Source organism: Opisthocomus hoazin, chromosome 17, assembly GCF_030867145.1.
Source record: "Opisthocomus hoazin isolate bOpiHoa1 chromosome 17, bOpiHoa1.hap1, whole genome shotgun sequence".
NCBI lineage: Eukaryota > Metazoa > Chordata > Aves > Opisthocomiformes > Opisthocomidae > Opisthocomus > Opisthocomus hoazin.
In genome coordinates, this window is record NC_134430.1 from 5,302,221 (window position 1) to 5,318,681 (window position 16,461).

Genomic DNA, 16,461 nt, shown 5'->3' on the forward strand with positions numbered 1-16,461 from the left:
GACCCCGACCCGGAGGAGCAGCCGTTGCGCCGGGAGGAGAAAGTTCCCATTCAGACACCAGCTTGTTCCAGCCCGGGCTATTTTTAGGTCATTCCTCTGGTTTCGGGGGCTCGGGCAGCCAGTCGTGTTCCCGGCGGGTCAGCGGGGTGCCCCAGGGTCGGGGCCGCTCTCAGGGCCCCAAGGAGAACTGCTGCGGGAGCCCGGCGAGCAGCGGGGATGACTCCATTGCTTCGAGACCAGAGAGCCCAGGGGGGTTTGGGGTCTGGGATAAACAAGTGTTGAAAGGGAGGAATCACAATTGCAATGGGCCAGGTAGGACACACCGCGCTCGGCCCTGAGCTCCCTAACTGGGGAAACTGAGGCACGGGGGGGGACAAAGCCAAAGGCTGGGAGGGACCTCCTGTCCTGCAGCAGCCGGGCTGGTGGCACCGGCTTCATCCCTGTCCCTTGGGCTGGGCACTGCTGCAGGGCACCCGCAGGGCTGTGGGCATCAGCCCCAACAGCTCTTCACTCCCACCCCGGCTCCAAGGGTTCGATGCTCCCCAGGAGCAGCTCCCCAAGTTGCTTTGGGGGAGCAGAGCATCCCCATGGCTCTGCAGAGCATCCCAGGACCACGCCAGCCTCTGGGAGGCTGGAAAAGCGAATCAATGGGTGGGATTACATCCCAGTGCACACCAGTACAGCCCAGCTGCTCCACGCCGGGCTTCCCAAACACCGCAGACCTGAAGCGACATCCCTCCAGCCCACTCCATCGCCGCCGCCGCCTCGCCTCCCCCTCCCAAACCCCGGAGCGGGGAAGCGGCAGGGATGGACCCATTCCACGGCCCCTCCAGGGACCTCTGGGTGCTCCCGACCCGGGGGGCTGCTCTGCCTCCACCGCAGCAAAACTTTCAGACAGCAGCTTTCCCTGCCGCCCCCGCCACACACATCCCACCAAGCTTCTCCAGGCCAGACAGTGCTCCTGGGGTAGGAACGGATTCCCAAAGCCCAAATTCCCATCCCTGAGGTGCCCCGAGCCCCAGTTAGCCCCTTGCAGGCCAGACACACCGCGTTATCCACCCATCCTTTCCTTCCCCGCGTTTGCCCCCAGCCTGGGCAGTGGTCCCCGACGGGCTCCAAGCCAAAGCGCCGGAGGTCTGGGCTCCAGCGCTCGGCTGCTGGGACAACCCACATCATGGGGACGCCGATAACCGCTGATGGGGCACTGGGCTTCGGAGCTCAGCTCTCCTCGTCCCACCCAGAAACAGCCCCACATTGCTGAGCCACTTTATGCAGCGGGAGAAACGTGCAGAGTTTAGGGTGCCAGTGAGCCTGGGCAGGACACCCCCAAACCCACAAGAACCAAAAAATACCGTAAAAAAAAAAAATAAATGAAGTAACTCCCCCCAAACCCACCCCAGCTCCAGCCCTGTCCTGGCTCCTTTAGTTGCTGGGAAGCATGGAGACGGGCACCTTTGGCTTAGTGCCAGCTCATTAATGATGAAAAGCACTTTACATCACACTTATTTCATTTTTTTTTAAATAAAGCATCCAAAAGCAGCACCCTACATACCTCGCCAAAAGGTCACCAGGCGTCACAGCGCCGCAGAGCACATCCACACCCCAACACCCCGCTTCGGGGTCCTCACCTTCACACTTCGGGTGCAAAGCACGGCACCATCACCCGGTGCCCGTCGCAACGGCCCCAGCCTCAGCCCCGGCACGGAAAGCCCCAACACTTCATCTTCCCAGCGCCTCGGCGAGGAGATTTACGGCAGAGAGCACTCGCCCTGAATTATGCACCAACATTTGCATTCCCTGGCTGTGCGACAAGCGCGCGGCCGCTCGCAGGGCGCTTTCCTTCGCATAGACTTTAAATCTTAAGGAAGGACTTACCAGCCAGGCAGGCTCACGGCTGTGACCTCTCTCACTGCAGGGAGAGGAGGAGGAAGAGGAGGAGGAAGGGCTGGCAGCTTGGTGGGACACGGTGGGCTGAGCAGCATCAGCTGTGGGGTGGGAGCGATCGTCCCCCAGCTGCGGCTGATCTGGCTGAGTGCGGCCGTAGCTGTTCTGCTCCCCGGTTTGGCTCTGGATCCTTCGCAGCTGGGAGCTGCTGCTTTTTGGCATGGCTGCTCCAGTCCCTCTCCCTCCATCCCCCCCCCTTTTTGCCCCTTTTGGGGGCATTTCTTGGGCCGGCTCTGACCCTGCCCCGTTTGAGCTGCACAGTCCTTGGCTCCAGCTCCGTGTCCGTGCCCTGTTGAAGAGGTGGTTGAAAGGCTGGTATTGTTGTCCCCCCCACCACCACCATCACCTCCCCTGGGGCTGGAGGGGTCCCAGCAGGGGGGCTGGAGACCCCCCTGGTGCTGACTGGGGTGGCCCTGGCCATGGGAGACCCTCTGACAGCCATCGGTGGGGTCTGCACCCTCCCCAGGGCATCTCTCCCACTCACAGCCTGTGACAGTGCTTCCCCCCATCCCATTTTCCACATTTTCCCCATTTTTTGGCCCAAACTACAGCTGTCCCCCAGCCGCGTGCCAGCCTGGAAGTCCCTTGGTGGTGCGGGGGTCACCGCAATCAGCGGGGCCCCTCGCCTCGCCTGCTCCACCCAAGGGCCACCCCAGGGTCCATCCCAGTTGTCGCTGGGGACAACCCCGCTGGTTTCCTTTGCTGGTGTTTTGGTGAAATCCCCCTCTCTTGGTGGGAATGTCCTGCTGCAGCAGGCAGCCACTGGGCTGGGGACGCGCCGATGGGCAGGTGATGACGGTGGGACAGTCGATCTGTAGTTTCCAGAGCTGGTTCCTGGGCAGGGTGAGAAGACAGCGTCCAGCATCGCCCTCCACCAGCTGCACAGCCTGGGATCTCCAGCACTTCCAGCGTGGTTGAACTTCACAGCTCTGCAGCCGAGCAGGGTCAGCAGAGGGATCCGGGGTGGGTTTTTTTGCTTGATTTTTAAATTCCTGGTTTTAACCCAGATCCATTCCTGCCCGCTGTTATTCCCAGCAGCTGTGGGGATGACAGCACCCACACGTTGAAACCAGCGCTGTTCAAATACCACAAACACCCTTGAAACCGCGTCCGCAGGCAGAGCTGCAGGTGAGGGATGCGCAGGCGATGCTCTCCCCGGAGGGAGCACGGCTCTTCTCACCCTGCCAGGTTCACCCACCAAGCAGCTCTGCGTTTTGAAACCATCCCTACGCGGCTCCGAAACGCCTCCCCGGCGGGTGCTGCCGAGCTGGGCAGGAGGGTGCTGGGGCAGGAGGAGGATGCTGGAGCGGGCGCAGGGTCCAGGCAGGCAGGTCCCCTGCTCATCCCCTGTCGTTTGCCACGTTGGGTTGCAGCCGCTGCCAGAAAACGAGGGGGGAAAATGAAAACAAAAGCCCCCAGCCCTACAGCAGCTCCTGGCGTGGCTCCTCGCCGTGTTCCGGGCTCCAGTTTCTGGCCGCTGGTTTCCAAAGCGCGGCCCAGGGCCCGGTGTCAGCTCTGGCCGCAGCTGGTTAAGCCCAAATGAAGAGTTATTTCCAGATAAAAAAACCCTCCTGGCACATCCCCTGGGACGCTGCTTCGGGGCAGACCCCGCCGGTGACTTTTTGTTGTTGCTGTTTATTGCATTGAACCAGTGCCTGAATAATTTTGAGATTAAGCAGCCAAATAAAGAGCTGACTGTGGGCTGGGATCGCTCCCAGCGAACCCTTGGGGCTGCTACCGGCTCCCAAGCCGGTACCAACCTCTGGGAGCAGGAAAAAACCCGACTGTGGGGGTATGGGGGGAGTTAGGGGCTGCTTTTTGGGGAAAAGAGGGGTTCAGCAGCCCCGCAGCTGCGGGGGTCTCACATGGGGCAGGCAGGGAGAGAGCGGCGGGGCAGAGGGGAAGGTGGAGATGGGGCCGGGGCTGCTCCAGGGCAATGGGACACGAAGCAGGTATCACTCCTGTTTGAAAGGCAAAGTAGAAACTAAACTGAAAAGATAATAATAAAAATTGAAACAAACCACGCTGAATTTTCAAAGGGAGAAAAAGAATAAGAGGGTGTGGAAAAGCTGCCTTTTCCCAAACGAGCGCGGAGCGGTTTTGCTCCTCACCGGCGTTAATCTGCCGTCTCCCAGCTCCGGTGCCGAGCGCTGGTGACAATGTGGGGCGAGGTGGAAGGTGACAAAAGCCAGGCGAGACACACCAGCATCGCCAGCACAACCATCCCCGGCTCCCCCAGCCCATGGGGTGACAAAAAGGGGTGACAAGAGGCCCTGGCTGGGGACAGTTCCCCTCTGTCCAGCCCCGGGTCAGGGGGACGTCGGTCTCTGAGCTGCTGGGAACGCTTGTGCTGGGAATATATTTTTTGCCAGAAAAGGCAGTTTCCAAGCCATTCTGCAGGGCTGTTTGGGTCTGGAGAAGGATGTTGTCTCCAAGGTTTGGAAGGTCCAAGGCTCCGTGCTCGCTTCAGACTGGAGAGCGGGAGGAGCAGAGATAGGAATCAAAAAAACCCCCCAACTCATTTCATAGAGAGAAAACATATTTCAGCCATTTACACGCACCACGGCGGGCTCTGGTCTTGGGCAGGCAAAAGGCAGAGATCCCATCTCAGCCGCAGCGTCACATTTTGCAGCTCCCGAGCTGCCGGAGCGCAGAGCCATCCTCGCCCCTTCGCTCCGCTCCATCCTTCCACCCCCTCGGCATCCGAGACGGGAAGAGCCAGTGGAGCGGGACGGGCTGGGATGAGCCCCCGCACCGGCACGGCTGCTGCCGACGGACGGGGTGTTTCTGGCCAGGGAACAGGAGCGGGGCGGGCACCGCTCACTTCTGGATCGATGGGGAGGGCAGGAGCAGGGGTGGTCCCTGGCTGCCTGGAAAGATGCTGGTGCCGGATGCTTCGACAAGGCAAAGCTGCTGCGAAAAAAAATTCCTCCTCTGCTTCTTGGTAGGTGACATCTCCCCGGAGATGCGGGAAAACAAACAGGCAAAGAGCAAAAAGGTGCTCGGGGAAGACGCAGCAGCCTGTCCACGCAGTACCCAGCCGCGGAGGGGCTGCGGGGATGCTCCCACCTTGGTGCCCACCGGCAGTGGGTGCCCAACCACCCCCCGGCTCCTGCATCTCTGCCAGAGCCAGAGATCGACTTGGTGTCAAAAAAAAATGGGTTTTTTTTGGAGAAGGATTGGGTTAAACCCTGCCATTGTGCCTCCCTGGGTTGAGGGGAGGTTTATCCCGACGTTCGCACGAGCCGGTGGCACAGCTGGGATCCTCCAGCCCTGGCCCTAAAAATACCAAGGTGAAGGCTTTTCCTCCAGTTCCAATTTATTTCAACCAGGCCCCACCATCATCGCCTTGAGGCCACGGCCGGTGGGACCTGACAGCTCCTCATGCCCTGTCCCCATGCCCATGAGCCCTCCGGGGTGGGCTTTGCCCCCGGGGACACCGGCGGGACGCCGCAGCCACGTGCCGGGGGGAATCACCAGGAATCGGGGCTCCACACCACGGCAGTGCCCAGCCCCCGCCTTCCCCAGGGGCAAATGCGGCAAAGGCCCTGGGAAAGGATCGGGAAAGAAACGGTGGAGCAAAAATTGCTCGTTTGCAAGGAAACGGGCAGCGGACGCTTCCCTCCTCCGCGCTGCTGAGCCCGGAGCCGTCTCCCAAGCCGGGATGCGAGGGGCAGCGCAGCCTCACCCAACACAGCCAGCCCTGCCTCTCTCCTTCATTTTTCACTTTATCCACGTTTTCCTGCTGCGTTTTCCTGATGCGATGGGTTCTTGGAGGGTTTTGTTTCTGCGCTACCCTCTCTCCGGGGACCACACCACCCGGCTCTTCCACCTCGTCCCGCGCAGCTCCGGTTCTGCACCCAAAGGGCACCAAACAACACGACGACACCCAACAGAGCCCGGAAAACCCGACGCTCACCCCTGCCTCTGCCCCATCGCATCCTCCCACGGGCTGCATCCTTCACCCTGCCAGAAAACAGCACAAACCAACCCCAGCGCCGCAGCCCAGTGACTCTGTTTTAACTCCGCGGCCGCCGGTGCAGCGGGAGGGCGGGCGGCAGCACCTCACCCGCTGCCCGCGGCTCCCCTGGGCACCTTTCGCATCCCTACTCTGCAAAAAAAAACCCCAAAAAACCCCAAAACTTTGAGCTTATCACCTTACCCTGCAAGCATTCAGCAGTTACAGAGCGTCCTCGCTCCCTCCAGCTGAGCCGGGGTCAGGGCAGACCCTCCGGGACCGGCTGCCGCAGGCGCGCTGCCCACCCCGAGCGTCTCGCAGGGCAGACGATGAGGCGAGGCGGCACCGCACGGCATCGAGATAATATTTAATAGCCACGTCGGGCTTACGTGCTCCGGTCAAACAGATTTCCCGGTGGGTTGAGGCTGGGCACGGGGACACCACCCCCCAAAACATGCCCCCACCCCACCCCTGCTGAAATAAAGTGCTGCGGGGGCCGGCGGGGCTTTGCCTGCCCCACATCCCCATCTCGCAGTTTGTGTCGGGTCCCAGAGCGAGGGCTCCTCTGGAAAAGCCACCAGGAGAAGGGTCTGTAAGGCCAAGGGCATCCTCTGGTAAGCTGTCGAGAGGCAGCTGGGGGAGGACAGCCCACCCAGGCGAGTCCTCCCCCCAGAGCCGTGGGTCGGGACCTCTCTCTCGGTATCCGCTTAGAAACGCCGCCCCGAACCCCTCCTGGACATGGGGTTTTGGGGTCACCAGTGGGTGCTGGGGGCCAGGAAGGGACTGCAACGTCATGGTCCCTGAGGGCGTTGGGGATGTCAGACGCGCTCGCCCCGCTCCATCCCCACCGCCCAGGAGCTGGGTCGGGGCTCACCCTGGCTCGGGGGCTCCCTGGGCTCCAGCAGCCGGTCCGAGGACTCGCCAGTGCTTTCCAGTTTGGCGTAACCCACCAGGCTGACGTGGTCCAGCCGGGGCCAGCTCCGGTTCTTACGGTCCTTGATGGGGGCCACCAGCAGCACCCCTGGTCGGCCGAGGTCCAGGGACTTGGAGTGTCCCGGGGTATGGAGCTGCGCATCCAGGCTGAGCTCCATCGCTGCCGGCTCCGTGCCAGGACAGCCGCCATCCACGTTGATGATGACATGGCCACCACCACCACGGTCCTGGCCACGGTGTGCGATGCTGACACCGGAGAGCGGAGCCTGGGAAAGCCACGGAGCGTCGGCGGGGGGCTCGGTGGGGTTCCCCTCCGCCCTCTTCCCAGCCCCCCGCGCCGCTGCGTCCAGCAAGCAGTTGTTGAGCTTGATGACGGGCAATGCCAAGGCGCCAACGGCCGAGGAGAGGAGGGGTTCGGCTCCAGCACGGCAGGAGAGGCTGAGGTTGGCCTCGGTGGAGGCACCAGAGCGGAGGCTGAGGAGGGAGGTGGCGCGGGATGCTGCCGGGTGCTGGAGGAGCTCGGCCGTGGTCTGGAGCCTGTTGGGGCCGTAGCAGTTGGACCACTTGCTGCCAGGGCCGGGGCAGGGCTGGCAGGAGAGATCCACCTGGTAGCAGCCCTCCACGCACTCGGTGTTGGCCTTGGGGCCGGGCTGGCTGTCCCCGCGCTGGCAGCGCCCGTCCTCGGGCCTGGTCCCCTCGGGGAGACCCGCTGCCATGGAGTAGAGCCCCTTCTGCATCAGCCTGCGGGTCTCCATGTCCCTGTTCTCGTAGAGCATGGTGTTGGCGCAGATGAAGATGAAGAGCCCGATGCCCATGATGACGGGGCCGATCAGCTTGAGCTTCTCGCTGTGGGGCACGTGACGCCCGGCAGCCACCTCCCTCCTCATGTCCCCCGTGACGCTGGCGTTCCCCGTGCCAGCCCCGTTGCCCCCGGGTCCCCGGTGGGGCCAGTAGCCCACCACGGCAATGGTCATGCCCACCAGCACCACCGAGATGCCCACCACGACGAAGGCTCCCGACGGCGAGCGCATGCGGAGCTGCCCTTTCACCGGGACCTCCGGCGGTGACTTGCGCCGCAGCCTGCGTCCCCGGCGCCGCGGCGGGGCTGGGGGGGCCGGCGGCTTCGTCCCCCCCGCCTCCGGCTCCCGCATGGGTCCCTTGGGTTCGGTGCTCTCAGCAGTCATCGTCTCCGGCTCGGCCGCTCTTCCTGCGGGGTGGGGAGGAGAAAAAGGTGAAGAGGCGTCCCTGGGATCCGGGACACTGGGAGCACGGGGATGCTGGGAACACGGGGACCACAGGGACACTGGGAGCAAGAAGATGCCGGGAGCATGGGGAGCACATGGACACTGGGAGCACAGGGATGGCAGGAGCATGGGGACCACCGGGACACTGGGAGCAAGAAGATGCCGGGAGCATGGGGAGCACATGGACACTGGGAGAATGGGGATGATGGGAACATGGGGACCACAGGGACACTGGGAACATGGGGATGATGGGAACATGGGGACCACAGGGACACTGGGAACATGGGGATGGCAGGAGCATGGGGACCACAGGGACACTGGGAGCACGGGGATGCTGGGAACATGGGGACCACAGGGACACTGGCAACATGGGGATGGCAGGAGCATGGGGACCACCGGGACACTGGGAGAATGGGGATGATGGGAACATGGGGACCACAGGGACACTGGGAACATGGGGATGGCAGGAGCATGGGGACCACAGGGACACTGGGAGCACGGGGATGCTGGGAACATGGGGACCACAGGGACACTGGGAGCATGTGGATGCTGGGAACACGGGGACCACAGGGACACTGGGAGCAAGAACATGCTGGGAGCACGGGGAGCACATGGACACTGGGAGCATGGGGATGGCAGGAGCATGGGGACCACAGGGACACTGGGAACATGGGGATGCTGGGAACATGGGGACCACAGGGACGCTGGGAACATATGGACACTGGGAACATGTGGATGCCGGGAACACGGAGGGCATGAGGACACCAGGAGCACGGGGGACATTGAGCCCACAGGCTGCGTCACGTCAGAGGCCACCACCCTTCTCTCCCCCCTCGCTTGCCTACTTTCCTCGAGTTATTTCTCTCTCCCTGCTCGAGAGCGAAGGGGCTCCCTCCAGCCTCAGAACTCACACCCCCCACCCCCCGGGTCGCAGCGAGGACGGCCGGGACCCCACCGTGACACGTGCTGCTCCGGCACAGAGACGGCGCTGGCGTCGGGGGCCCAGACGACCCGTCCTGGGTCACCGAGTCCCACGGCTCCTCCAAAGGGGTGGCACCAGCCGCTCAGCTCAGCGGCAGCGAGGGAAGGGGCCGTCGGGGAAACCGAGGCACACGGAAACCCAAACCCAAACCAAGGGTCTGACAAAGCCGCACCGCGCGGGGCCCTGCAAGCGATGCAGCAACTCCCTGGTTTTCTCTGCTTGCTGCCTGAACAGGACCTAAAAACCTAAGCCGTGGTCCACGAGTCGCTCGTCAGCCTGTGGGACCCACCAACTCAGCACCCACACAGGATTGGAGCTGAAAGACACTTTTTTCCCCGATCTGCTGCCGACCCACTCGGCGCATCCACAGGGTCCTGCCCTCGTACGCACCGAGATAAAGCTTCACGTCCAGGGAGTTACGGGGTCTTCCAGGCTTCACGGTGTTTCATTTACCCACCGCCTTGTCTCCCAGATGAGCAAGGAGGTGTCGAAGTCGCTGCCAAATCCAGCTGGTGAGCAGCCCAGCAGGGAAGCAGCAGCCGGGCTGGCACCGTCGTGCACGGGGTAAGTGGTGCCCCGCGATATGGGGAAGCTAAACCACGCTCTGACCGCGTCCCAGGCGGAAAACATCTTCAAAAAAAATAAATAACCTCATGTTGACAGGAATCCGCGTCCTCGCAGCCCGGCTGCTCGCTGCTGTGTGCCCAGCAATGGTCGGTAACGCGGGCTGCGGCCGCGCAGCCCGGGCAGGACGCCGGGTCCGTGCCCTCGCCCGTGTCTGCTGGCACCGCCGGCGCGGGAACGCTGCCCGGGCTGCTCCCAAACCGGGCACGGGGACGGCCGCTGGCGTGGCCCCCGGCCAAGGGATGCTGCTGGAGGGGGCTCGCTGCCCCGCGGCGTCTTAAATCAGGGAAGAAAAGCATTCGGAGAGCACGGCGGAATTGATATTCAGCAATTCAAGGCCAAAAAATCAAACCAAGGAGAAACACCCCGGTGCGGGCGGCAGGGACGGCAGGAGAAGGGTGACCGCTCTGATTTTGCTCCCCGAGACGAATGAAGCGCCAAGAGACAGCAACCAGCATCGCCGACGGCAGAAAAATAAGATACTAAAGTTTTTTTCCCAGTCTTAATCATCTTAAGGTGTCATTAGCATCAGAGGGAAGGAATTAAAGATATGAGCTTCAGGATGACAGCATGTTCCTGGCACAGGGCTGTCAAGCTGTGACAATTTGAATAAGGGAGATTTAAAGGAAAATAAAACAAAGCCCCAAAGAAAACAGCCCGAACCCGCAGCCGGCTGCGGAGTGGGGTGTCAAAGCTGTCTGTGAAGCCAGCCGACAACCCTGCAGCGCAAAGGGGGAAACACAGTAAACCCCACGCCAGAGCCAACCTGCACGGCAAAATAAGTTTTAAAATATTTTGGTGTTAAAGGGAAACAACCAGGAACTCGAACACGTCCCAGAGACTGGGGGGCTTTTTGCCTCCAAATGCCCCGATTTAGGTTATGTCCCAGCGTTCTCTAATGACCATCTCAGATTCAGCTTCTCTCAAATTTATATCAAACCTTTTCAATGCCTTGCTGGCTACTTAGGGAATAAAAAAATTAAAACCATCTAAACTGCAAGAGCAGAGCAAAGGCTCTTTGATAGCGGCTGGGGGGGACATGTGAACCCCCCCGGGGCTCACAGCCCCCAACACCACCCTGAACACACACACACCCACCAGCCACCTCCTGTTTTTGGCCCCCAGCCTCATCCGTGCTTCTCTCAACCCAACTCCGCCGTTCCCCCCTTTAACTCCCCCGACCCCCGCGGAGCCAAAGCCAGCACCCGCGGGGACCCCGAGCATCCCCCTGCTCCCACCCAGGGCCTTGGGCTGGGTCCAGGCGATGCCCACTTGGGCTGCGCTGGGCTGCTCTTCCCAGGATTTTGTCCTGGATACGGCCCGGGGTTGAAGCGCGGGTGCTGGGGGGCCTTAAAAATGGGTGCATCAGGACCAGAGGGTCCCCACCCACCCCACCTCCGCGGGGTCCGGTCCCCGACCCTGCTCCTCCCTCCTCTCCCTCTCCCTGGGAACAGGGCTGGGGAGCCAGGGCAGGAGGACAGGCAGACACCGGCAATCTGCCCGCAGGCAGGGAACCCCCTTCGCCCCCCTCCCCAGCCCCCTGCCACCCTTCCCAACCCGGGCGCCTCTCCCTTGTCTCCCCGCCGCCCGCCAGCTGCCTGCTTTCCGAAGTTGGAGCATTTAATTGCTCATCGTCGGGGCTGGTTGTTCCCAGAGTTCAAAACCATTATTTTTATTAATAGAATCCCCAAGGTTATATAAGCTCTTTAAAAAAAAAAAGAAAAAAAATTTTTAAAAAAAGTGTATCAAACCCAGCGCTGCCATCCAATTCTGCAACTCGCAGACGCCGACACTCACGCCAACGGATTAATTCGACGTTGGAGCTGCGCCGCTAGACCCAGCTCAGCCGGAGGGCAGGGCCGGGGGTCCCGGGGTGCTGCGGAGGCAGGGGGACAGCCCGGTCCCTTGGCGGGGACAGGCGATGGCCCGGGGCTCCCGGCCACCCCCCGCCAGCCCGGGGGCGGCCGTGGCTCAGCGGGACCCGACAGCTTCGGTTTTGAGGTTTGATGCCGGGTGGGGAGGAACGGCGGTATGGAAACGTGAACGCCGTCAGCGTTACCGAGCCAGACGAGGGCTGTTCCGCTGCCAGGTTCGGAGTTAAGCTTCCCATCCCCGCAATAAGCCCGGCATTAAAATAAACGCAAATATTTCTCTAATCCCCCCCATCACGAAGGCGTATTGCTGGCTCCACCCTCCCGCCCCAACCCTCCTAAAAGCTGACACCAAGTCCCAACGCATCCCACGACAGCGGAGCTGGCCTGCGGGGTAAAGCGGAATTTGGGAAGGGTCCCTCCCGCAGATGGGTCCCCGCGTCCCTTGGGTGCCCCAGAGATGCTCTTGCCCCTGCCACGACCAGCTTGAATCCGCAGTATGCCACAACCTAACAAAAAAAAACAGATTTGGCCTCAAAACCTCCCTCTGGCCGAGGGATGAGGGGCTGCACCGGTGCCTGGCCGTGCCTCCCCGGTGCCGCGTCGCAGGCGATGCCAGCCAGCGCGGTGACGTGCTGGAGAGCTGCAGAAACACCGCGTGGAGCCGGGCCAAGCGCAGGCAGCGCTGCGGGCGGCCGCCTTCCCCGTGCAGGTTTATCCCCCCTGCCAGCGGTCAAACGGCGTTCCAGGAGCGCGCGTGGCTCACACCCGGACAGGGCTCCAGCTCGTCAGCAGGGATTAAAAACCCAGCATCGACCCAGGGAGAGCGTTTCCATCGCTGGCGTCCTGCCCCGCTCCAGGCCATGCTGCCCATCCGCGGGGCGCGGTCCCACCCTGCGCCCGGGATCCCACCCCACGCCTGGGATCCCACCCCATGCCCGGGATCCTACCCCGTGCCCAGGATCCCACCCCACGCCCGGGATCCCACCCCACGCCCGGGATCCTACCCCGTGCCCAGGATCCCACCCCGCACCCGGGATCCCACCCCGTGCCCAGGATCCCACCCCGCGCCTGGGATCCCACCCCACGCCCGGGATCCCACCCCGTGGGTCTTCTGCAGGTCATATCCGCAGAGCATCACCCCGGGGAGCTGGTACCAGGAGCAGCCCAGGCTGTAACGAGCACTCAAGAAACGCCCAACAAACAGCAAGCATCTCCTTTTTCCTTTTCTTGTCCTAAAATATTGCGATTTTAAAGCCACTCTCCTGACTTTTGGAATAAACCAACTTTGAAATTCGTTGCCAAACCACCCAGCAAAGCCCACAGGGTATTTCATAGAATCCTAGAATGGTTTGGGTTGGAAGGGACCTTACAGACCATCTGGTTCCAGCCCCCTGCCAGGAGCAGGGACATCTCCCACCAGCCCAGGTATTTAAAAAATACCCCCGAAGGCACAGCACAGCCCCCTCCGCCTGGTCCAAGCCCCCGAGGGAGCCCGTGATGCCAAAGCCCGTGGCGGCTGAGCTCCCCCAATTCCCCCCTCTGCCGGGAAGGGGGACCCCGGCAGCTGAGACCTCACAGCTACGGCGACACGCCGAGCTGCGAGAGCCCTCCCTGGCTTCCCCACCCACCGGGGAAGGTACGGAGAGCGGCAACGACAGTCTGCGCCGAGATGTGATGCTTGAAGGTAACTCCCTTTTTCAGCCTAACCTCCACCGCCGCCCCCGGCACGGGGGGGATCACGCGGAGCAGCTCGCTCCCCTCTCTCCATCCCCTCAGCAGGCATGGTGCTGTTGGGCGGGTGGTGGGACCTGATGATCTCAGAGGTCTTTTCCAACCTATGATTCTATGATTCTGTGATCCCACCTCCCATCCCGGCTGGAGGAGAAGCGGAGCTGGTGGGGGAGCAGCATCAGTCCCGGCGCGTGGTCCAACCATCACCATGGATGCTTGGGGTGGACTGAGGCCCCACGTCCTTGCCCGCATGGTGCCTCCTCCTTCCCTATTTTTCTCAGTCCACTTTAAATTTCCCCCCTTGGCTACACATTAAAGGTGTCCAGAGAGAAGAAACAAGATAAAGAGTCGCCGGGCACCTTCCTGGGTCTCTCCCAGCAGAAGGAAACCCCAGTTACCAGCCCAGCACCCGCTGGCAGCTCCCAGCCCGAAGCTGCGAAGCCTCCCCCAGGCTCGGTCCCAAGGGGTGAGTCTCCCCGCCGCGACCCCGGCACCAGCGCGTTCCCAGCGCGGGGACAAAATCTGTCTCTTCAGCTTTGGCTGGGGACACCCGCTAATCAGTTGTAATTAATTAAGGTCCCTCACAGAAGGTTTCACATAATTCCAGTAACACTATCACGGTGCGGGAAGGATTATCCCGCTTCCCAGCGGGAATCACCTCCCAGTCCTGGGCTGGGGGTCTCATGCCTGCTTTTAATGGGGCTTGCGATGAATTTTCACCTTTGCTGCAGCACAGGAGACCCCGGGTGTGACCATTCACCCTCTGCCCGTGGCCCCAGGGTGCTGGCTCCTCAGTCTGAACCATCCCTCGCTCCAGCAGCAGCGGAGACCTCGGTTTCCCAGCGAAGGACGGGGTGGACGAGACGTTAACACACAACCACCCCCACCACGCACTCGCTGATGGAGACATCACCTCTGCGCCCGGCCAAGCAGTGGAGGAGCACCTTGCCGGCTCCCCATCTCCAGGTCATGCGTCCCAGAGAGCAGCCAGAGCCACCGCGGCCACCGCTGTCACCTGGAACAGCTCCGGGACGGCAGGCTACAGGGAAGGACGGTGCTGGGGTGGTCTGGGGACACGGGAGCATCTGTCCCTTTGCTTTCCACCCCGTGCCTGGTGGGCTCCCCTAGACGAGAAGGTCCCGACGGGCAGATGGGCTGCAGCAACGCCGTGGAGTGAGAACCACCAGTGCCACCAGTGCCACCAGCAGCTCCAGCTCCACTCACCTTGACTTCTCCAAAGTCCTCCCTGCTCCCAAAACGGGGCCAACCGCTCAACTCCTCTCTACCCCCCAGGGCAACGAAAGCGCGTGGAAACATCCGACTGATTACTAATTACAAGCGCTTGCCTTACCCAGATTTGCTCCGCTAATTAGACTAATCTCCACGGCCGGGAAATGAGCCGCAGTCACCCAGGGTGAAGGGATCACGCGAGTTGGAGGGACGCTTCGCTCGCGCCGGAGCCCTGCGCAGGGGCTCGTCGTCCCTGGCCGCAGCTGGCGGGCCGCTGCTCCACCAGACTCCAGAAACCCCCCCAGTCTGGTGGTTCCCCTCCGAGCCGACGCCGAAACCGGGACATCTGCATTGCTCAACTTTTTTTTTTGATACGAACCAGACGCAAATAATTAATAAATCCAAACTCCAGATAACGCCGGCATCTAAATTTAAACAGAGAGCGGATTTCTAACGGCAGCGATTTTTGCTGTCTCGGAGGAGGGGGAGGTGTGGGGGGCTCGGGGGGGGGTCGGATTTCTTGGGAGAATTCCTGCCTGCGGGAAGCGGTGTGGGGTGCCCGGGCACCCAGGGGTGCGGGCTGCAGCCAAGCGCCTTGCCAGCCCTTACGGCCACGAGAAAAGGAAGGGGGGGGGGGGTGGGGAATCCATAGGCTGGGATTTCCAGGGAACTGGGACCAAACTCTTTCTGAATTTGGCACCTTGTGAGCTGCTCCTTTGAAAAATCCCTGTCAGCGTGCAGGGAGGGGACTGGGGGGGGCTGCCAAGTTCTCCCCGCTCCCAGCCACGGCCCCAGTTCTTTGGTGGGTACAAAGAGGCAGAGCCCACCTCGCCCCCCCCCGGACCCCCATCCCACTTGGCCTGCCAGCAGCCGAGTTCCCAGCTGTGTTCCCGGCTGGGATTCCTCCCGCCTCCGGCATTTAACCCCCCCCCCCCCCCATCTCCCGCACTCTTCACCCTACAAAACCCCCGATTTTCCGAGCCCACCCGGGAGCGGGGGCCGGGGGGCCGGCTGCGGTTGGGTGTCCCCCCCCTCAAGCCACAAAGCCGAGCCCCCCGTGCCCAAAGGCGATCCCAAAGCCCGGGAGCCGCCGGGATAACATCCCCCCCCCCCCCGCTTCTCTCCCCTCGCAGCACCCCGCATCCCGCGTGGGGAGCTGCTGCGGGACCGCTCCTCGCCCCGACCCTCGGCGGGGGAACCGCAAAAAGTGCGGGGGTTAACGGGAGCGTGCGCGGCCGCGTACCCGCTTGGGTGCCCCCCCAACCCCCCCAGCCCCGCACTCACCGCCCGCCGCCGAGCCGCGCTGCTCCCGCCGGGGCCGGGGCCGGGGCCGGACCCCCGGGGGCTGCGGGCGGGGGGCTCCGGGGCCATGGAGCGGCGGGAGGCTGCGGGGCTCCCGGTTCTCGCCGCCGCCGGGACGCCCGGGCTCGGGGGGGGGCGGGGGGGCGGCGGGTTCCGCCCGGCCCCGGGTCCCCGCCCCGCCCGGCCCCGGCCGCGGCCCCGCGAAGGGGGGGGGGGGGCGGAGCGCGGGGATGGCGGAGGGAGGGGGGCGGGGGGGGGGGGCTGTCCGGGACCCGCTCCGTGCTCCCCCCCCCCGCGGGGATGCCGGCAGCCCGTGCCCGGCCGTGGGAAAGTTGCGGTGGCTTTGCGGGGATTTTCCTGCCCCCGCCGCTCCCTCGGGTCCCCTCCCCCAGCAGGGAGCCCAACCCCCCCGCAGGATGGGACCTGCTGCTAACAGAGGGGGTGCTCAGAGACCCTTCGCCCCCTCCCACGCCACAGACCCCCACCCGGCCCCGCGGCCTCCGACCGCAGAATCACCGCACGGGTCGGGCTGGGGGGGTGGGGAATATTTCAAGGCCACCGAGCCCCCCCCCCCTGCAGCGAGCAGGGACATCCCCAACCCGAGCGGGGTGCTCAGCGCCCCGTCCAGCCCGGCCCCGG

The 16,461-nt window shown here is 63.1% G+C and overlaps 1 protein-coding gene across 2 annotated transcripts; it reads right to left on the bottom strand.

Moving 5' to 3' along the window:
* Positions 1-6,703: 6,703 nt before the first annotated feature.
* Positions 6,704-15,906, bottom strand: TMEM200B (transmembrane protein 200B). 2 transcript variants are annotated; one of them, XM_075437950.1, is made up of 2 exons: positions 15,805-15,906; positions 6,704-8,042 (listed from the first exon to the last, which is right to left on the bottom strand). In XM_075437950.1, the coding sequence occupies exon 2, from the start codon at positions 8,017-8,019 to the stop codon at positions 6,721-6,723; it is 1,299 nt and encodes a 432-aa protein (XP_075294065.1). In that variant the 5' UTR covers positions 8,020-8,042; positions 15,805-15,906; the 3' UTR covers positions 6,704-6,720. The 2 variants fall into 2 exon arrangements, with proteins under 2 accessions (XP_075294065.1, XP_075294066.1); XM_075437951.1 differs by lacking the exon at positions 15,805-15,906 and adding an exon at positions 9,452-9,534.
* Positions 15,907-16,461: the final 555 nt, after the last annotated feature.

What these genes read in the sequence shown, in the direction of transcription:
- TMEM200B (XM_075437950.1), bottom strand. Translation starts at nt 8,019, where the DNA reads ATGACTGCTGAGAGCACCGAACCCAAGGGACCCATGCGGGAGCCGGAG.